Raw genomic sequence first — 22,500 nt, 5'->3', positions numbered from 1 at the left:
TTACAGAGAAATTCAAAGTACAAGCTCAATGCACAAGCTCATGCACTGTGAGCTTGTAGATCTGCTATTCTCCTCTCTTTTTGGGGGTGGCTGGCTCAATTACAAACTCAAATTGTCTTGCCAGAACAAAATGACAAAGGCTGAATGGGTAACAAAGGGGAGGAAATGTGCAACGGAAATAAAACAATAAAAAATGTATTTTCGGCGGTGCTGCAGCTTGGTGGTTCATCACAGTGCAAAGCTGGCTGATCTCAATCTAGTGTCTTTAAAACTCAGGAACTCGGCTTTAAGGAGATTACTGCCTTATCAACGTTTTCTATGAGAACCGCTTCGAAAGAAAGTGTGTATTTTAGGCACTCTGTGGTGAGAGGCTGTCTGTGTTCTTGCGTGTGTGTGTGTGTGTGTGCGTGTGTGTGTGCGTGTGTGTGTGTGTGTGTGCGTGCGTGCGTGCGTGCGTGCGTGCGTGCGTGCGTGCGTGCGTGCGTGCGTGCGTGTGGAGTGAATGGCTTGGCTCCACATCAAAGGCCTCAGCAAGTCTGTGCATTAACGAGGCCTTTTGTTTCCTGCCTCCCAGATTACAACAGGTCTCCCCCTGTACCACCTATGTGTGTGTGTGTGTGTGTGTGTGTGTGTGTGTGTGTGTGTGCGCGTGTGTGTGTGTGTGTGTGTGTGTGTGTGTGTGTGTGTGTGTGTGTGCGCGTGCGTGCGTGCGTGCGTGCGTGTGTGTGTGTAGAGGGCACAGTAACCTGCACAGTTGAAACATCCTCCTCTCTATCAGTCTCATCCCAGCCAAGGCAACAGACCTGCAGTAGCACTGTGCAGATATACTGTACACAGCAGTGGTTGTCAACCTGTGGGTCGAGACCCCCAGAGGGGTCCCCCCAAATTATTTTGGGGGGGACCCCCAGATGTTTAGCTAAATGTTATCATTGTATGTGTAATTCTAAAGTGACAATTTAAGGACTTTTAAAACCTTTTTTGTACCTCTGGTCAAACATTGGTCAAAATGTCATATATTAGAGGTAGAAATTGTCGCGTTGCGAGGCGTGAGCATTACAATTTCTGGAATAGAGTCAAACTAAATGTAATGCTAACTCCTACAATTCCAAGTACTTGTGTAGGGTGAAATATGATTATTTTGATATTTATTTTGACCGGGGAGGCGCAGACCCCATCTGAAAATATGTTGAGCCAGAGACCCCCCTAAGAAATTGTTTGTGTTGTTAAAAAATGTTCTCAAATTTCAGGAGATTTTCACAACTTTTCAAAAATAGTAGATCTACAACCTCACAATGTATCGCAAAGCTGTGTCATTTTAGATTTTAGTACAGCAAATTGGTTGGCTATTAAAAAATAACAGATATATGAGCTTGTAGATCTGTTATTTTTGAAAAATCGTGAAAATGCGTGCAAATCTTGGAATATAATATCTTTTAAGCACATTTTTAACTCAAACTTTTGCTCCTGGTCGTCCCTGGAACAAAATATTTTAAGATGGGGGTCGGTCAGCCAAATACATATCACGTTGGGGATCCTTGACATGAAAAGGTTTGAGCACCATTGATATAGCAAACATTGGTTTTTCAGAACACTGACAGAAGACATTTTTAGAATCAGCCTCAGGTCTGCAGCACAGTAGGTCTACAAGCGATAAACTTCATTAGGCTACAAGACGCTATACATTCGGTCACCAAGACCTCCTCCTTCAAGCAACTTGACCTTATTCAGTGTGCTTGAGGAAGGTCTTGGTGACCGAAACATTGCATCTTGTAGCCTAATGAAGTTTATCCTTCCTACTGTGCAGGTTGGGCAGTGTGTGCAGGGTGCTCTATAGCCAATGTATAAAAAAGTGTTAAAGGACAACTTTGTTTTTTTACAACAAGGGTTCATATTTTAGATTGTAATTAGAGAAAAGAAAAGGTGAGTGTTAAAATGTTTTCATTTACTGCTTTCTATTGTTTTAGCGATTTTAGTATTTTGATTTCAGTGGTTGAGGGCATGCGTACAAAAAGCCGGCAATGTCTTTATTAATATTTACACCAGCCCCCATAAGTCACATCTGAACATGAAAGATTGTGGTGCATCTTGGGAATGGGAATCGTACTGTGTAAAAAAAAGACAACCTGGGGCATGCATGCAAATCAAAATCGTTGAAATCACTAAAACGATAGAAAGAAGTAAATGAAAACATTTTAACACTCATCTTTTCTTTTCTCATCTAATGACAATCTAAAATATGAACCCTTGTTGTAAAAAAACAAAGTTGTCCTTTAAAGTGGTTAACCCATTTAGCCATGAGGCCGATTCTACACGTGTTTTCTAAATCCTATAACAGTTATCTGAATTCTGAATGTGGTGCTCAAACCTTTTCATGTCAAGGACCCCCAGAATGATATGTATTTGACCGCAGACCCCCATCTCAAAATATTCTGTTCCAGGGATGGTGAGGGACCCCAAGAAAGAAAGATTTGACTTCGCTTTAGAAATATTCAAAGATTTGCACAAATTGACATGATTTTTCAAAAATATGAGCTTTAAAAGCCCAGTGCCGCGCTATGAGCTTGTATATTTGCTATTTATGAATGGTTTAAACGTATTCTATATTATCTAATTTATCTGGGAACCCCTGAGGGTCTCCAGACCCCACTTTGAGAATCAGTGAATGGTTTCTAAACACTACTATACTGTTGTTTTTCTACTCAAAAGAAAAAAATATTTCATGTTACATGGTACATGGTACATTTTATTTTTTCAAACATTTAACTCGAAAAAAGCAATCAGATCATTCAAAAGAGAATCAAACTGATTATTAACCACAAACTGATGTCCCTATTTTGGGAATGTCATTAATCAGGAAATTGTTTCAAAGATTCTTCTTTTCAAAAATAGCATATCTACAAGCTAAAAATGTGCGCTTGTATAACGTAAGGCAATACAATACGCCGTAAAAACTTCAGAAAACTTTAAAGTTAGGGCAACTGAGAATTTTAAGTTAACCCTAACCCTAACGCAATGAAACATAAACCTTTACGTTTTGCTTAAGTTGGTTTATTTGGTTTATCTTAGAATGTTCAGTTGCCTCAACTTATATAGGTTTTGCTTGAGTTTGTTTAACTTACAATTCTCAGTTGCCCTAACTTTAAAGTTTTCTGAAGTTTGTTGCCTTAAAAGTTTTAGTTGTCCCAACTTTTGATTTTTTTACAGTGTATAGTTCAGCAACATGCATATTACAATGTCAAGCACTTCCCCGTTCATATAAAGTTACACAAGTATAACTTTCCAGAATGTGTAGAAATGACATTATCTGAACCCAGAAGCTCTGACCTCAGATCTCCTGATACAGGAGCCTTTGTGGTACAAGGTGACGCAGACGCTTCAGCGCGCTGCTATTTCCAGTCGCTATCAGACCTGCTTTCCACGCGCCGGCGTGGGATCATTTAACGTCAGCGCAGACATAGCTGTGCAGGATGCTCTCTGAATGAACTGCGTCTGCTGCGTAGACGCATAGGTTTACTGCATAATCGTTGTTGTCGGTGGAAACCTTGTATGTCTAAGACCGTTCGTTTTGTATTTATCATTTTAAAAATGAACTAAACTAGTAAAAATAGCAGATCTACAAGCACAGAACGCCTCGCACAGCGAGGCGTTGTGTGCTTGTAGATCGGCTGTTTTCACTACTTTGGTGCGACAGCCTTGTGTAATGAAGCAGGGCTTTGCTTGGTGAAAAAAACATACAAACTTGAAACCTGGAGATACAAGTTTTGTTCCTAAGGTGAGATGTATCCAAAGTTAGAGAAAAGTGATTAATATGAAAAATTATGGTATGTAGGATTGGTAATTGTACTTGCTCGCTTGCAAAATTATAATACCATATTTTTTTTATATTAAATTGAATGATGATTGATCATCATATCCATATGATTATTAGTTTTTTTCAGACATAAAATGAACTAAATGGCACTTCTTTTGGAGGTGAACCCCCTCTTATAGGCCCAACGTTCTGGTTAAAACGTTTGTCTGCTGAATTCAAAGGAAATGTATTAGTAGAGTAGATGCTGGCTTGTTTTTGAGACTTTATTGCTGCTATTGCTATTTTATGAGATAATTTATAGAACAGAATAAAAAGAAATGAAGGAGAGAGACATTAGGGGTGGCAGGCATTATTTTCTCTGCTGGACTAAAACATTAAGGATAAATTAAAGCTTCATGCAAGCGGACCGTAACTAAATCTTGGACGAGGCCAGATATTTGGCCAGTTTGAGGCTTTCACTCAAATTCATTTTAGGCAACTCGCTGGCACATGGATGATAGTTTGATAGTTATTGTAGGATGGTCGAGCGTTCCTCAGTGACATTCCCCACCATGACTGTTCCAGTCCATCTGGGGATTTGAACCTGTAACCTTCTTGAAACAAGCCCCTCCGATCTGAAAGCTCACAACACAGTGGGCCTGTAGATAGGCTATTTTCTGCCAAGATATTGGTGAAGAGGGAAATACTAGTGGACCTATTGGAGCCCTGGGGACTATGGCCATTTAAAGTATACGTATATGGTTCAAGTCAGGGGTTCTCAAACCTATTTAGGAAGTGACCCCCAAAATAAACATATTTGAACTGGGGACCCCCACTCTGACAAGCACATGGAATTGTAGGTATTACATTTAATGTGACTCGGTTCCACAGATATATATATATATATATATATATATATATATATATATATATATATATTATACCTGTCGAATTTAGCGCGCTATTAACTAGTTAACTCACAATCCTTTTAATGACGATAATTTTTTTAACGTGCGATTAACGCAGCTGATGTTTGAGCCTTGGTGCGCTCCGTAGTATAGAGAGTGAGGAAGCGAATGTGCTGACAACAGTCAGTCAGTGTGAGATGCGACTAGCAGCAGGGCTAGTCATAGTATGAGACCCCATAACTCTATGAATGAGACAGACAAAACGGCGGAGTTTTTTGCAGCAGACAACCACAATATCACCGCTGACGGCGTCGCGCGCATCAAATACCGAATCGTCGAAACGGCACATCTGTAGACAGTGCGAGCCCCAGACACACACGCTCCCAAGAACAGGAGCGCTCCAACTTGTACACGAGCACATAGTAGCTTACGTCCTTTATACAGTGCTTCCCAGACCCCCGCACCAACACGCTAACAGTGACCACCAAATGCATGCAACAACGGTCAGAGAACCCACATAGCAAACAGGTTTGGCCCAAACCTGTTTGGGCCTGGTTATGGCCCAAATCTGGCTGTTATGGCCCAAATCCGGCTGAAATCCGGCAGGTCTGGCTGACTATAGCTTGTGTGCCACACATCTCCAACGAGCCATCAGTGTCTCTAGTACTCTCTACATCATAACAGCTGGGTTTCTCAGTGAACTAGGGTGCCCAATAACACCAGTCCAGGGTGCCTCAGAATACTTTGATAATATTTAGAATGTATCAATATTACTTAAGTTAAACCAATTTAGACCCTCTAATGCCTCATGCTTTGTAAAACACCCCTGAGTTGCACTGTACTTGAGTTATATTTATACACCAACTCTCTTCACCCAAAATAGCCGATCTGCAAGCTCTTGTAGCATCTTGTAATGAGCTTGTAAATCTGCTACTTTTGGTTAATATCCCCTTAGAATAGGGATGCTGGGGTTTAGTGATTGAATGCCAAGTTTATTTTAAATATGTCCTATAATGAAAGATTTAAGGGAGCCTCCGCACACTCAAAAGTGTGCAAAATCATGTTCTTTATTTTCAGTTAAATAAAGTGCAAGCTTTTGGTCATAGACCTTCTTCAGCCATGCAGCACCTCGATGAGCGGTGGTCCTTTCACTATTAATCTGTCCTAATGGAAGCAGATATTTTCTCAAGTTGTTATATGTTTGTTAGGCCTATTATGGACAGTATTTGTTATTATTCCAAATAATAATAAATATGCTGTATTTGCATAAAGCAAGTAGGCTATTTGTCTACTCCCATGTTGATATATATAGTATATAGAGTATTAATATCTGTTTAAGGTAGATTTAGAACAAATACAAAATATGCGATTAATTGCGATTAATCGTGCGATTAACTATGGACAATCATTAATGGGATTCAAATTTTGAATCGACTGACAGCCCTAATATATATATATATATATATATATATATATATATATATATATATATATATATATATATATATATGTATGTATGTATGTATGTATGTATGTATATATATATATATATATATATATATATATATATATATATATATATATATATATATATATATATATATATATATAAAATGTTCGCCTAATTGGCTGTTGCTTACTATTTGACAGTTTGACCAGTTTGGTGAAAGTCCTTAAATTGTCTCTTTATAAACATGCAGATACCACACTTATACTCTGTGTTGGTTTGTTTACCGTTGAGGGAGGGGAAAACATTACATAAGCTAATCATCTGGGGACCCACACAATAATTTGGGGACCCCACTGGGGTCCGACCCCATGTTTGAGAACCACTGGTTCAAGTCAATGGTTCTCAAAGTGGATTGAGAGGCCGGGGGTCCCAAATGGACTCTCTGTAACTCTGAGTGTACAAATGTACACTTTCAGAGTCATGGGGGGAGTCCTTGAAATTAAAAAAGTTTGTGAACCATCGGTTTAAGTGATTAAACGTAAGGCTAGTGCCAACTAATTAAGATTAACACCATATACTATAAAATGATGCACTATGAGAGGTCTGTAAATGATTAGGAGAGAACCCCACCCCTCCCGCCCTATACTGTGCCACCACATACAGCTTCAATAAACTTCACATTTACCTCAACTTCGCTGCGCTTCACTTCACAGAGCATTTGATGCCTTGCGCAGATTAATCCAATATTTCATGGGAGAGACCTACGTAAAGATCAGACTGTCGAAAAGATTTGTTAAGGTTGCGTATTGCCTGGCTGGATGTTGCCTCGGAGAGAACATGGTTCTGATTGAGGGGAAACTACCAATAAAAAAAACGCACACAAGTGGTTCCAGTTAGGAGCTGTTGGCTTGGATGTGGTTTAACCCCAATGAAAGGACATGATTTAATTACTTTGCTGCTTTAATGCGCCTGATGTTTATTTAGAAAACGCACTATATAATCTTTTTTGTAACCGATCATGTTATTCATCCTTTGTGCCATTAAAATAAATAAATACTATTTTGTGTGTGTGTGTGTGTGTGTGTGTGTGTGTGTGTGTGCGTGCGTGCGTGCGTGCGTGCGTGCGTGCGTGCGTGCGTGTGTAGGCAACAGGTCCTATACATTATCACCAAAGAGAGCTCAAGGGTTCTCCTCCTGATAAATCTTTGTAATAAAATAATCAATGCCCTTTTGGCCACATGCCATGAGCATGAAGCAACAACTTTACAGGATATATAATTTGTTAAAGAGGTGGTGACATAGTTTTGTACTTTTTCGGTTTTGTATGTATGTGTCTATGGAATTAACATTACTCTAATAGACCACAGGATGGGGTTATAATGTGAAAAGTTGCCTTCCCTGAGTATTTTTGGTTTCTTCCTGAAAGCCTCTGAGTCAAAAGGTCCAATCGAAAAACACTGATTTAATTACATCATATAATCATCCCCTCCCCTTTTACCATACACCCAACACTGTGGGTGTGGCTAACTTCAGCTGGGTCACTACCCACTTGACAACCAGGTATACTTAATGAACTGGTGGGTGTGGCCACTTAAAAACATAATTTTAATTCTTTCTGTACACTTTTTTGGAAAACATCTTCCTCCTAAAATAATCATAATACCTGATCTGATCATCATGTTTTAGGGGGGGGGGGGGGATAAATCATGGCACCCCATCTTTAACAACTGTCTGTTTTCTCGGGAACAGACAAACTGGCTGGTTATCGATTTGTGTCTGTTGTCATTTCCTTATTTGGTGTTTCCTTCCACTTGACATGCTGCTCTGACATCACAACAGTAATTAGCATATAGGAGATAAGAGGTGCTGATGTGGACGGATGCAGAGAGTGTGTGAGTCACGTAAAGACTGGTCAAATACCACAGGATGATAGAAACCTTTATCCTCTGACATCTGACATTACTCACCGAGAGAGCATGACGTTACTCACAGGGAGAGAGAGAGACAGAGAGAGACAGAAAGACAGACAGACAGAGAGAGAGAGAGAGAGACTTGTGTGACTGAACCAGTGTTTCCGTAAGTATGTGAAAAAAGGGAAAGTGTGCATTGCATGATGACAAGAGATATGATCTCTATCTGTGTGTGTGTGTGTGTGTGTGTGTGTGTGTGTGTGTGTGTGTGTGTGTGTGTGTGTGTGTGTGTGTGTGTGTGTGTGTGTGTGTGTGTGTGTGTGTGTGTGTGTGTGTGTGTGTGTGTGTGTGTGTGCGCTGGCGCGCGTGTGTGTGTACACGCGCGTGTGTGAGTGAGATAAAGATACAGCATAGATACTTTATATCCTTACATGAGAAGTGAGATGTGAAGGATGTGGATACAACACAGCAGAACCCTGAGTGTTAGTGTTAGTTTCATTTAAATTTAAACCATAAAGAGCATCGAGAATGTGTTGGTATTGTGGGGAAAGCTTCTCGCTGACAAAAGTTGTTCGACAAGCTCACAACGAGGTGCGTTTTGTGAGCTTGTCGATCTGCTATTTTCTGCAAAAAATGCTTTCCCCACAACAGCAGAAAACAGAAGAGACACCAGCATAGAGCTCTGAGGGACTCCCCCGGTCAACCATAGTGGGTTTAAGAACAAGTGGTTACATTTTAAAGTGACTGCAGTGCTTGATGAACACAACCTGGCGTGGTGAAAAAATGACAAGAGATCTGCCATGGAGTGGAGAGACAAATCATGGCCCGTGCACGCCAGGGAAGGGACTCTGGAGAAACAGCTGTCTATATTTAATCAAGGCGAATAAACAAGGAGTTTAAACAACTCATTTATAATTTAGATTTGCATACATTAAAAACGCTCATTTTAATCTTTGTATTAATATGCATGGACGATATTGTATAAATATGCGGCTTTATGCAAATACAAGACACATTTCTGTTTGTATTTAATTCTGTTTCCCAGCTGTGGAGCATCATTCTCATTCAAAGCAAAGAACGACTTTCAGATTAAGTCAAATATTAAGTCACAGCATGGGAGTGTATAAATATTTCTCAATTAAAAAGTCTGAAGACCAGCTATGCTACTGTATCAGCATTAAAAATGCATTGGCATGTGGGAGGGTGTGATGGGAAGAAGCAAAGTTGCTAGTTTGATAAGACATCAGAACTTTGCATCTACACCGCGTCTTTGAACTGCATCTCTCCCCTCCGCCCAATCAAGGAGTTGCAGCAGCAAGCACTTTCTCTGTTTGCCCGTGTGTTGTGGAGATTGCAACAAAATCTGGGGGATGTAACGACCAGCCAAAAACATGCTGTGCTCTTTTATTGATGAGCTCACTGAATGCTCGGATGTTTTTCTCACACAATGTCCTACATTTCGCCTATACTTGTTCTGTCTGGGGTTGTTCACTTCTGTAGCCTATAGTTGAATCACGTGTTATACACTGTGGAATCCTGACTTTAAATTGAACTCTCAGGAGTTCAAATAACACAGAATTTTTTATACTGCTGTGTACAGAGATTTTTTCCAATATGACAGATTGCCTTCCTCACAATATGACATTTTAGGTAATAATCAGGTAATATCACTTTATCGCCGTTGTCGGGTGGAAACCTTGTATGTCCAAAACCGTTTGTTTTGTATTTATCATTTTAAAAATGATTTAAACTAGTGAAAACAGCAAATCTACAAGCACACAACGCCTCGTGTGCTTGTAGATCTGCTGTTTTCACTACTTTTGTGCGACGGCCTTGTATGATGAAGCAGGGCTTTGCTTAGCGAAAAAATGTACAAATTTGAAACTTGGAGATACAAGGTTTCTGCCCGACAGTGACGTTATTGTTTATGCTGCTGCATGTGTACAGAGATTCTTTCCAATATGACTGAATGCCTTCGTCACAATATGACTTATACTGTAGGTAATAATCAGGTAATATCACTCTATAGTATTTTCCATCACACAATACATTCATTACAGTTACAGAAAACAAGAAAAAAAAGAGGTTGGAGAGAGATTCTGAACTATCGGTGCATGGGGTACATTTGAGTCAATAGTGGGTATAGCATATTTGAATGAGGGTCCCAAAAAAGTCTCAGCCTACCTGATTTGAGTTTCAGGCTGATGACATCTATTCACTCTCAGAGGGGGGTCCTTGAATCTAAAGAAATGTTTGGGGGAAAATAAGACAAATGCAGGTGTCATAGCAGCAACAGCAGTAAGAATTAAAGGACGCACCCCTGATGGCCTACTTTGTGTAGCCTGCAGCAGGTCGCTGGTTCGATTCCCGAGCCCGACCCAGGTTTGCTGCGTGTCTCTCCCCATCTCTCCCCCCATTTCCTGTCGATCTACTGTCTGTCAATAAAGGCATAAAAAAAGCCCCAAAGAATATCTTAAAAAAAGAAAGAAAAAAAAAAGAATTAAAGTACGACTTCACCCATTTTCAACCTATCTTCATATCATTTGTCCTCAACCTATCTTCATATCATTTGTCCTCCCACGCAAGTGGTATGTGGGTACATGTGACGACACTTGTTGTTTGGTGGTGACGTCACCGAGAACGCTGCTCGTCACCGAGAACGCTGGCTAAAGGCCCTGCCTTTGTACTGTCGGTCACACCCTTTCCCACAGACAGCACTCATCACCCTACTTGCGCGCTCTGTTGACGCAAGTAATAACTAGAACTGCACTCTGTCAAAACTTGCGTGCGCTCACCACTGGCAATGCCAGTGACATCACCACTGGCAATGCCAGTGACATCACCACTGGCATCACCAGGAATGTTGGTCCCTCATTGGCTGTTAATGATGACGTTGCCGGAAATGCTGGTCCCTGATTGGGCTACGCGGGCTTAAACACACAGATACACCTACATACTTACCGGTACATACATATGCAGCCGAACGCAATACTTGCGCGCTCTGCTGGCGCAAGTAACTAGAAATGAGTGTGGTTGCTGTGACGCGTTCCACACTTGCAAATGAATTCCGTCTTAGCATTTACATTTTCCCCATAAGTCAATGAGAAAAATGAATTCACTAATAATATGGGGATCTCTGTGCAAATCCTCGTCCCTTTTATGCCCATATATGGACATCCCTGCTCATCAATATTAAGCCCATATCTTGGAATGCCCAAATATGGACATACTGGTTGAATCTGCATTTTCCCATTCAAGTCAATGAAGAGAATTAATTCAGTAATGAATTAATATAAATTAACCTGTATAACGTATTTCTTAGCAAATGCAAACACACTCCTGGTGGAATCAGCAGAGCAGCGCTGCGATCGAATATAGATTTGCAATTTTTTAACATTTTTTGAAAAATCTTTGAAAAGTGTGAGAACTCGCCTTCTGATGTGGAATGCATTTGTAGAATCGGCCTCGGGTTATAGTAAAACATGCGGATTTCCCCTCCCTTTGGTGGAAGTGTTAAAAGTCATGAATAATAATGGCAGCAGCAGCAGTAGTAGTCTGACTGTCCCTTTAAGAGGCAGCCGGGGCTCTCTCTCTCTCTCTCTCTCTCTCTCTCTCTCTCTCTCTCTCTCTCTCTCCCTCTCTCTCTCTGTCGGTGCAGTAGAAACAATCGTACAACCCCCAACAACAAGTCATTGAATGTGTCAATCAGCCGCTCGGCCTCTTTGATGTCGGGACTCCTCGCCTTGTGTCTGCAGCTCAAATGCTCTGTTTGTTGCTGCCGGGGAACATTAGCCCACGACTCGCTGCTGGGGCCACCAGCACCAACCATCGCATTATTATAGCAGCGTAACAACTTAAAACAAGACCCAAAAACTTTCTCGATCGCACTTTTTTTACACGTCCGCGTCCCGGACAGGACAAGAGGAGACAAAAAAGATCTTTATTAATAGAAAAGTTTCACTTCAAGAGCAAAAAACGCCAGCCGGGGGAGAGCAGAGAGAGATCAAAGCAAAGGAGCGCCAGCCAGCGCAAGAAGACTATTCCTACATCATTTTTTGTTTTGTTTTTTGTTTGGTTTGTGAGTTGTTTCTTCTTTCTGGTGGGGTTGTTTGTAAAGTTAGAAAGAACTTACATCTTTCTAAAAGCACCATCACCATGCCTCAGCTGAGCAGCGGCGGAGGAGACGATCTGGGGGCGAACGACGAGATGCTAGCGTTCAAGGACGAGGGCGAGCAGGAGGACAAGATCCACTGTCAGGAGAACGGAGCGTTCACGGAGCGAGACCTGGCCGACCTGAAGAGCTCCCTGGTCAACGAGTCGGAGATCAGTCAAAGTCCCAACGCAGCGGTGGGTGGACGGCACGGCACGCACCGCACCGGGAGTGTGTGTGTGTGTGTGTGTGTGTGCGTGCGTGGGTGAATGAGTGTATGTGTGTTGCAGCGGTTCTCAAACTTTCACATTTCAAAAGTCTCCCCTTAACTCTGACAGTGTACAAATGGAACCAAATTAACCCGGTACACTGTCAGAGTTACAGATTGTATGGGTCCATTTAGACCCCCCAAGGAACCCACAGAGTCCCTTTGAGAACCGCTGTGGTTCTTTAAAACTTTTCACGTTTCAGGGACCCCTTTTAACTCTTGACAGCGTACAAATGGAACCAAATGGACCCGTACATTTGCACGCTGTCAGAGTTACAGATCGTTGTTTTAGGGTCGATTTATATAGCCTAACCTTGGATCAAGACTATATTATCATAGCCCACGGTATCTGTTACACAGCCTACCCGTATTTTGAACGTTTTTGCATTCTAAGTAAATTCATCCAAAGTGATTCTTTAAAACTTTTAAAGTTTTAAAGTAGCCTACACTGTTACAGACGTTTTGTTAGGGTCGATTTATAGCCTATTGGATCAAGACTTTTATGTTATCATACGGTAGATGTTATGTTACAGCCTATATTTGATCGATTTTGATGTTTTTGCATATCTAAGTAAATTCATCCAACTTCGATCAAATTGGGTCCTACACGTATGATTGTCATGTCTTAATTGATCCACGGCGAGGTCAATTTAGCCCTGCATGAGCCCCAACTGAGAGTTAAAAAAAAAAAGAAGAAAAACGTGTTTTAATTTATAGCTATTTTGTTTTTACATCCACATCCTCTGTTGACAATGGCTGCGTGTTGATTGTTGCAAAACTTGTTGCCGTGTGCTTTGTGTGTTGTTGATGACGTTTTGTGCACGCTTGTTGTCAATCTATCAATCAACATCCTGTAATCTATACAGGCTACCTGTGGGTCTCAAACTTTTTAGCCCACGACCCTTAAAGATCCAAACTATAGTGAACTTAGTAGATCTACAAGCTCACAAAGCATAGCTTTCGCACCACGTTGAAAGCTTGTAGATTGGCTATTTTCACTACTTCTTCTTAGGCAAATTATTATTATATTTTATTTATGGAATTTCTTAGCTGTGTTTGTTTGTTTGAACATGTATAAAATTCTTAACATTTCTTCCAAAAAATAAAATGATAGGCTATATTTCAAGATATTTTTTCCATCTTTTGAAATACATCAGTTTATGAAAAGAAAATGGCATTTTTACTCCAGTCGAGACTCGAGATAAAAATTGGTCTGTGATGTGATGGTGGCCCACAATTGGGCCCCAAGCAGTGCTGTGTACCTTAATGGATGTACTTACTACTTGTTTCTGCAGGCGGTCAGACGGGGCCATCAGGGCGAGCAGAGGGGGGGATACCAGGACAAACAACACAGTCACAGGGACCACCAGCTGGACGGTAAGAAAGAACTGAAGATGGATGCTTCTTTGATATATTATCGTCACTGTCGGGCAGAAACCTCGTATCTCCAAGTTTCAAATTTGTTTGTCGTATCTCCAAGTTTCTCGCAAAGTAAAGCCCTGCTTCACCATACAAGGCTGTTGCACAAAAGTAGTGAAAACAGCAGATCTACAAGCACACAACGCCTCGCGGTGCGAGGCGTTGTGTGCTTGTAGATCGGCTATTTTCACTAGTTTAAATAATTTTTAAAATGATGAATACAAAACAAACGGTTTTGGACATACAAGGTTTTCACCCAACAACGACGAGTTTATATTGTCGTTGTGGTGGAAACCTTGTATGTCAAAAACTGTTCGTTTCATATTTATCATTTAAAAAAATATTTTAAAATAGTGAAAATAGACAATCTGCAAGCATGTTGTGTGCTTGTAGACCTGCTATTTTCTCTAGTTTTGTGCGACAGTCTCGCCTGATGAAGCAGGGCTTTACTTTACGAAAAAACGTACAATTTTGAAACTTGGAGATACGAGGTTTCTGCCAGACAATGACGATATATAGACCTATAGAGACCTATCTTTAAATGCAAAAACACAACATGCCCGGCTATTATATCAAAGTACAGTAAAGTACAAAAGGACTCCAGTGTAAACAAGCCATAGTACTTTCTTGGGATTAAATCCTATTAGTAGCCTATAGACCTTGTATCAGTGAACTGTCCTGTGCCGTGCTTTTTTCCTATGCGTTCAATCGATCCATCAAAACGGTCTCTCAAAATCCAGCACGTTGTCTTCATTTGCGTTAAATGGTCTTGAAGTGTGGGGAGAGAGGCAGCAGTGCGCTGTGAGGTAGCTCTTAACTGTTCTCTCTCTCTGTGTGAAACAGGAGTTTCACACCCGTGGCCAAGACTAGCAGCAACTTGTGACCTGACTTTTACAGAAAAAGCTTTAGCTGCCTGCATGTCTACGCTTTTAGCCCGTCGGTTCACTGGCTTCAAACGGGCCGAACCGACGCGGCAGGGGGGGGGGGGGGGGGGGGGGCGGTGGATGTTTCTCACACACACACACACACACACACACACACACACGTACGCGCGCACACACACACACGTACGCACGCACACACACACATGCACGCACACCGACCACTTATGAACTAGTTATAGTTGATGCACTTGTAGGCCCCCTGACAGTGGTGGAAAAAGTACCCACCTTTAAAAGTAAAAGTATCAATGCTGCAACAGAGAGATACCTTGTTACAAAGTAAAAGTCCAGAATTCAAAATGTACTTGAGTAAAAGTACAAAAAGTATTGGCATCAAAATGTACTTAAAGTTCCAAAAGTAAAAGTACTCGTTATGCAGATTGTCCCATTTCAAGTTTTCAAAAGTATAAAAATCTTTTGAAAATAGCAGATCTATAAGCTCACAATGCGTTGCATCGCAACCCATTGTGAGGCCTATATACCGGTAAGGTATAATAATGAATCTACTAAGTAAAGTTTTCAAGAAAACGTAGTGGAGTAAAAGTACAATATTTGAATCCGAGATGTAGTGGAGTAGAAGTATTGGAAATTGGAAATACTCAAGTAAAGTACATAAGTACCTCAAAGACAGTACTTAAGTAAATGTGCTTAGTTCCTTTACACCACTGCATGTAATAAATAAGAGCTAGCCATGTGACCATTGTGGTAAGTGTTATAATAGCACTTCATCTACAGGAGATGTCGCTTGTTAAGCCTTGTTAATCCCCAGGTGACTGTTGTGAGACCTTTGTTTCAAGTGTGACAGAAATGCCACTGAGGTACAATGTCCAGGCCCTGGCTGCTGTCTGCAAGGCTGAGACTTTAGAGTCAAAAACAACAACACAAAACTTGAAAAACAGATTTACAAAAAATGTAATAAAAATAAAGAAAAGTTAAAGATTTCAAAATGTGAAATTTGAATTTGTTTTAAAAAGCAAACAGTATCAATATAGGCTACTTGCTGCCAATGTATCCTCTCCTAAATGTCTCCTATATTTTATTTAAACATAACATTTTATATGTGCTTTACAAACAAAGGTGACTTGACTTGACTTTTATTGTTATTTTATTTCTTTTCCTGGCTGTGTCTCACTGACGCCAGTGTCTAAGCAAGATGGAGGCATGTATAAGACGTACCAGAGCTACCCGTTCCTGATGCTGCCAGACCCCTACCTCCCCAACAGCTCTGGATCACCATCGGTAAGTTCAACTCCAGACTGTCTGTCTGTCTGTCTGTCTGTCTGTCTGTCTGTCTGTCTGTCTGTCTGTCTGTCTGTCTGTCTGTCTGTCTGTCCGTCCGTCTCAGTGGTTTTCAACCTTTTTCATATCAAGGTCCATTATTCTGCATTTGAACCACAGACCACCATTTGATGAGATTTAGTCTCCCAGACCCAAAACCTGACCAAAATAACACAATTTCTAGTCTACATTCTATAATTGTGTAGACTTCTTTTAAATTAAGAAATGCAGATGTTTAACAATGATTGTCTGAGAGCGTAAAATGAAACTAAATGGAAGCGGCTGTCTCTCCTAAATGGACCTAAATGGATCTTTAAGGGTCCATTTGGTTACCAACTCCATCATTTAGCTGGGGGACCACCTGGAACCCCTTCAAGGACCACTGGTGGTCCCCGGACCACTGGTTGAAAACCACTGGTCTATCTGGCTTCATTAAACTGGTCACACGAGTGGGCACATCGTGGATGCGACACACTGTGAGCTTGTAGATCTGCTTTTTGTTTAGTCTCCATATCAGTATGTTTCTTAAGTCCCTGTTTAGAATCCAGCGTATGTTTGAGCACAGTTATTTGAGAACTATCATCAGCTCCATACTAGTTCAATTGTTACGGCGTAGAGCTAAACTGTGAAGTTCTTTTGATATCAAAACAATGAAGGATAATGCTGTTGAATGGAATCCCACTGTAACACTCATTTATTAATGTGAATTAAAACATTTCCCAATAGGCTGAAGTGAATATAGATCAACCCTAAACTTGCAAGTCAACTTGGCAATAACACGGTTGTACACTACAGTTGATCAGTTTTTCTCCTTTAAAAATAAGATATTAAACAAGGTTTCCTCTATTATTATACTGTAACATAAGACAAGAGTGGTCGTCATATGCTGAAGCAAGTTGAGACCTCATTTTGAATCCGTGGTGTAGTGTTTAGAGGGTTGAGTAGTTGGTCGGCTGTCCGATCTGCCAGAATCCACCGCCAGGCTCTTGTGTTGTAACGCGTGCCTGTAATTTGACACGGCGATAACATGACATGGATGCACAGACTTGCATTGACGACAGCACACTTAGAGTATGAGATCAATGGGATTACACGGATGTCTCTGCAAATCAGCAGAGAACTTTACAAGTGTGCCGAACTGTTCCTCTATCCCCCCCCCACCCCCCACCCCATCTGTCTCATAAAACAAAATGGCACTTTAAATCGAGACAAGTAGAATAAATATCTGCAGATCTGCGTGGGAAAAGTAGATTTTTTTGTTTGAATATATTGATGACTGACGTGCACATCATCACGAGACGTGATGTAAATATTTTATTTTCTCTTGTGTGTGAATTATAACAACTTGTCACTCTATAAATGGATGGTTTACATTTATTGCTTTGCATCAGAAATAACCCATGGGGAATTTCAAGAGGTAGAAATTATTAAAAAATTTAGAATGTACTGATATTAGTTGGTATAGCAGCACAGCCATTAGGCAAGCTTAATGGCTATTGGCTTAATAGCCAAATTATTTCAGTTGGTAAATGAGTGATTATAAACGAGTCTTTGTCACAGTGAATAATCCTGTTTCTAGAAATCTCCCCCTGCTGCCATAAAACAGACACTATTAAACAGGGCTTACATCGTCATAAAGAGTGCGTATGTGAACGTACCGATTCACACAATCTATTTTCTGGAGATTAAAACGATTGTTGTGAGGCTTTGAACTTTCTTAGTGCTTTTCAAAACGCAGCAGTCTCTCCATTGATTAAAAAGCAGCCTTTGAAGTTTTTGTTTTTCGAGGAGTAAAATATCACAATGGCAACTTGCACTTTATATAGGGGCCTCCCTTTTCCACTATAAAAGAGGTGTGTGTGTGTGTGTGTGTGTGTGTGCGTGCGTGCGTGCATGCGCACGACGCACGCTTGGAAAAGTGCTTCCACACATCGCATGTTAAACGCATGCGGGTGCATCCACGTTAAGCCTCATTTCTGAGTGCACATCAGCGTTTACGTCCCATTGTATTCGCCACGCTGTGCCAAGCACTTATCGCCCCATCCTATAATTTGACGGAGAATACGGGAGAGGGAGTCGTATAAGTAAGCTCGTATTTACTTGCAGAGTTCTTTGAGAGTTTACCACCGTTAGTCTCCTCATGGTTGTCATTGCATAACATGGCACATCCGGCATGGTGTCAGACAAACAATGTGAGCAAAGCGTAATGGTATGTCTGGCTCATCAATGTGTCTCCACCTCCTTCACCCTCCACTTACTGCACAACTACAGTACTGTACATGTAGACCTGTTTTATGCTCTGTTCGCTTGACTTTTATTTTCATTCATCGTCTTTTTGTCCCTCTCCTCTCCTCTCCTCTCCTCTCCTCTCCTCTCCTCTCCTCTCCTCTCCTCTCTAGGGATGGGACGATACACGATATTATCGTTTATCCTGACAAATAACACTTGCGATAATAGTATCGTGAAGATTCAATTTATCGTGATATATATCGGATCAATTTGCCTTTTAATTTGCAAGCTGCATATCTGGTACCACTTAAACCCACTATAATTGGTAAAGGTTACTTATAATTATGTACTTGATACAGTCTTTTTTCACTCTCTATCAAATGTCTTTGCCAAAAAAACAGCCGATCTACAATGCTCAGAGCTTGTAGATCTGCTATTTTTTGGCAAATGTTCCGCCCCAGGATAATGGATGTTGATTATCGCGATAATATCGTAAATCGTGATTTATTTTGTCACAATAATGGTGATATGAAATTTTCATATCGTCCCATCCCTACTCCTCTCCCTCTCCCTCTCCTACCCTGCACCACGGTTGGCGCTATCCCTCAACAACGTTGGAGTGCCAACCACAGAGATTCTCTCAGCGATTGCTTCTTTTCTTTTTCATGGCTCCTAGTGTGTTTATGTGTGTGTGAGTGTGTGTGGGGGGGTATACAAGATAAAGAGCACTTTCTTTCCCCTCGTGTGTCCTGAAGGCTCCACACAATGCTCACTTGTTGCTGCTTCCCTTGTAATTAGGGGTCTGGTGGCAAGGCGGTAGCAGCAGATCTGGCCCCAGTCTACCTGCCACTTGAAAGGCCTGAGGTAGGGGTGGTGATTATGGGACGGCTGAGCGGAGCGGAGCCGCGCCGCACTGGCCAGGAGGGACTGGGGGAAAACTGCAGGGTTTGGGAGTTCTGACATGGACTGACAGGGCTGTTTAGTGTTGCTCGTGGCTTGTGATGTTTATGCAGGACGAGGCGACGAACAACAAGTTGTTAAAGTGATTGTGACGACAAGGAGGGGAAAAAAGGGGTTCATTCCATGGCAGCCCGGCTCTTGTGTCTTTCTTTATCTAATATATTCTCTATCACGCATGCCTGTTATGTGTTGCCCTCGCGTTCCTTACCGCGGCTGGATGCTTGTTAACATGCAAGGGTTTGTCCGCTTGCTTTGCTGTTTGAGGAAAAAAAGGGGGAAATATAAAATAAGGCTGTCTCCACTTTTCCTCGCCTGCAGCCACACTGGGCAGATTTATACTTATATCAGCCTTTCTATATTTGTAGTTTTCTGAATGGGATTAATTTAGCTCTTTTGTTTTTCAAGTCTTCTGTTTTTTTTTTTGCATTCTCTGCTTTATTGGATACTGACATTAAGCAAGAGACATGAGAGAGAGAGAGAGGGAGAGAGAGAGAGAGAGAGAGAGTGGGGGGGGGGGTGCAGGACAGGACCTCGGGTTGGATTCACTGTGGGGCATCCTAATCTTTTTTTTTTTTTTTTTTTTTTAGTTTTACTTTTTCCCCTCAGAACTATTGTTTAGTCAATTTACAATTTAGGAACAACTTACAATAGCAACATAATCACCACTGTAGTCAGTGTGAAATATATCTGGTTATTTGTGCGTTCAACTTTTGTTTGAGTATCCAGAACATCCATAAGAGAATGGTTGGGTTGATAGAGTTTCTAAGTATATTGTATCAAACCAGTTCAAAATGAACTAAGTCTGTTTTTGTTCTGCAAAGATTTGGCTGTTCCTTGCCAAACGAAAAGGCCTCAACAAGCAGATTGTCTCAGCAAGGGACAACACCCCTCCACCCAGACGATTAATCACACTGCCACATTATTGTGATATTAATGTTAGCAATCCTTCAAAAGAATCACACATTTGAAAGAAAATAAAACACGTATAATCTGTCTATTCACAAGTGATGTATGTTTGCAGAGGAACAGAACCCTTTGGGGAAGGGGGCTCTTTCTTCCTAATCCGGGAGACTGTGATACAATCCCATTGCAAGACGTTGTAGGACACAGAAGTGAACTGTGCCCTTGTTTTATTAATGTAGATTGCCATTTGTCCTTTTCCTAGAGAAAGTAGCCAAAGAGAGGCATTTGCGAGCCTCCCAGATGGGGTTGATCTCTCTCCGTTGTTTCTATCCCAGTAAAGCCTTAATCTGTAATGTAAGCCGGCGTTTGTGCTGTGTAGAGCATGTGTTTGCATTTGTTTGCATATGCATGCATGTTGTCTGTCTTCAAGATTCTTCCTACGTGGGGTATATATGTATATATGTATATATGTATGTATGTTTATGTATCCGGGCTTTGATGTGTGTGTGTGTGTGTGTGTGTGTGTGTGTGTGTGTGTGTGTGTGTGTGTGTGTGTGTGTGTGTACACTGAATGTATGTATGTATGCGTGTGTACATGTTTATTCACGTTGTTTTTGTTTGTTCCTGACAATGTATGCCAGATTCGTAACATGGTTTGTATGTGCATATTTGTTTTTCTTCAGGTTTTTGTTTGAAGTGAGGGTCTCTACCGTATATATGTGTGTGTGTGTGTGTGTGTGTGTGTGTGTGTGTGTGTGTGTGTGTGTGTGTGTGTGTGTGTGTGTGTGTGTGTGTGTGTGTTCATGAGTAACTAGCACTGGTTTGTGTGTGTAATGCTGTCTGCTACCAGCAGACAGTGTTTAAGCAGGGGAAGCCATCTTTGTCATCCCAAGAAAACCCCCTGGAATTGTCACTCCAACGTAGAATAATTCCTGCAGTTCTTTTTCAATTAAGTGAATAATCAAATAAGGGGTCCGTTCAGCATTGTTTTACAATGGTGTCATGCAAACATTTAAAAAATAGCAGATCTAAAAGCACATTGCAACACGCTGTGAACTTGTAGTGTTATTTTCACCAAAATATGGATAGATTATTAATCGACTATTTTATAAATATATTTAATATCGATGAATATTTATGATCAATTCATCGATCAGTTAACTGTTGCACCCCTAGATCACAGGGACAAACAGAGAAAGAGAACAGAGAATAGGACGAGGAGAGAAAGCGGGATGAGCGAGAGTGCGAGAAAATGAGGAGTGAAACGGAGAAGTTACTCAGTGGTGGTTTGTGTTCAAGGGATGTGCCACTTTCGCACACACCTTTTGTCACCTTGGTATTCGCTCTGTTGTTGATACCTGCTGGAGGGACAGCGTTCACTCGCTGTCATCGCCGAGAGGGACGGTAGCGCACTCGAGTTTGATTTGTAGGTTCATTAGTCGCCACTTAGAATTTATGTCTTTCCATTGAGGCTTAGATTTGTCATGCGGTCACGCGACGCGCTCATCAGAATAATGGAAAAAGTGATTCTTTGGACGGCCTCAGACTGTGCTCCGGCGGCGGCGCTCCATCAGCCAATGATGGAGGCCCGAGGCAGAGTGCCGCTTATCCCCAATATTAGGCATGCAAATGCACTGACTGCCACAGCAACCAGAGAAACGCTCTGATGTGGAGGCTGAGGTCAAACGAAGACATGACACACTCTCTCCAGTGTGTGATCTCACTTCATGGCAACGGCGTATCGATACAGGATGTAACCGACTGAAGCGGCCGGCCTGCACTCAACTGCGTCCATTGTCTTGGGTCAATTGGTTTTATGTGTCCGAGGAAGTCCCGTGTTTGTGATCACCCCAGACCCGTTACGCTGTTTAGAGGTTGCTCGCTGGTTCAACGGGAGTACAGTACTCCAAGTTAAGACATTATTGAGAGTGCACTGAAACGAAGGACTACTACACTTCGTCATGTCTCACTGCACAATGATGGTTTTGTCCAGCAGCATGGTCACGCCATGAAGCCTTAATCATTGTTTCATTGAAGGACTTACAGGTTATAGCGTCTCAAACACACACACACACACACACACACACACAAAAAGAAAGGGTTCCGTTTGAGTGCCATCCTATCAACACGGGGAATTCCTGCAGTAATCAAGTTTCATTTCCAGGAAAGGGAGTAAAGAGATGGTTCAACATTTATGAAAGGTCACAGTGTTTGAGACGTCTCAGTGATTATTTTTGTGAATCTAGTATTATTAGCCATGGCAAAAGTTGGTTATTTCTTGGCGTCTACTGCTG

At 41.4% G+C, this 22,500-nt stretch overlaps 1 protein-coding gene across 3 annotated transcripts in view; it reads left to right on the top strand.

Annotated features, from left to right (window-relative positions):
- Positions 1-11,758: 11,758 nt before the first annotated feature.
- Positions 11,759-22,500, top strand: part of tcf7 (transcription factor 7) — an 86,628-nt gene continuing 75,886 nt past the window's right edge. For all 3 annotated transcript variants that reach the window (XM_080748400.1, XM_080748398.1, XM_080748399.1), the window contains exons 1-3: positions 11,759-12,405; positions 13,772-13,853; positions 15,978-16,075. In XM_080748400.1, coding sequence (XP_080604526.1) covers positions 12,214-12,405; positions 13,772-13,853; positions 15,978-16,075 — 372 coding nt within the window. In that variant the 5' untranslated portion in view covers positions 11,759-12,213. The remainder of the gene's footprint in view (positions 12,406-13,771; positions 13,854-15,977; positions 16,076-22,500) is intronic.

The sequence above is a fragment of the Nannobrachium achirus genome (genome assembly GCF_963921795.1).
Source record: "Nannobrachium achirus genome assembly, chromosome: 19".
Classification (NCBI taxonomy): domain Eukaryota; kingdom Metazoa; phylum Chordata; class Actinopteri; order Myctophiformes; family Myctophidae; genus Nannobrachium; species Nannobrachium achirus.
Note: the sequence above shows the minus strand (reverse complement) of the source record. Positions and strands in the feature narration are given on the sequence as shown.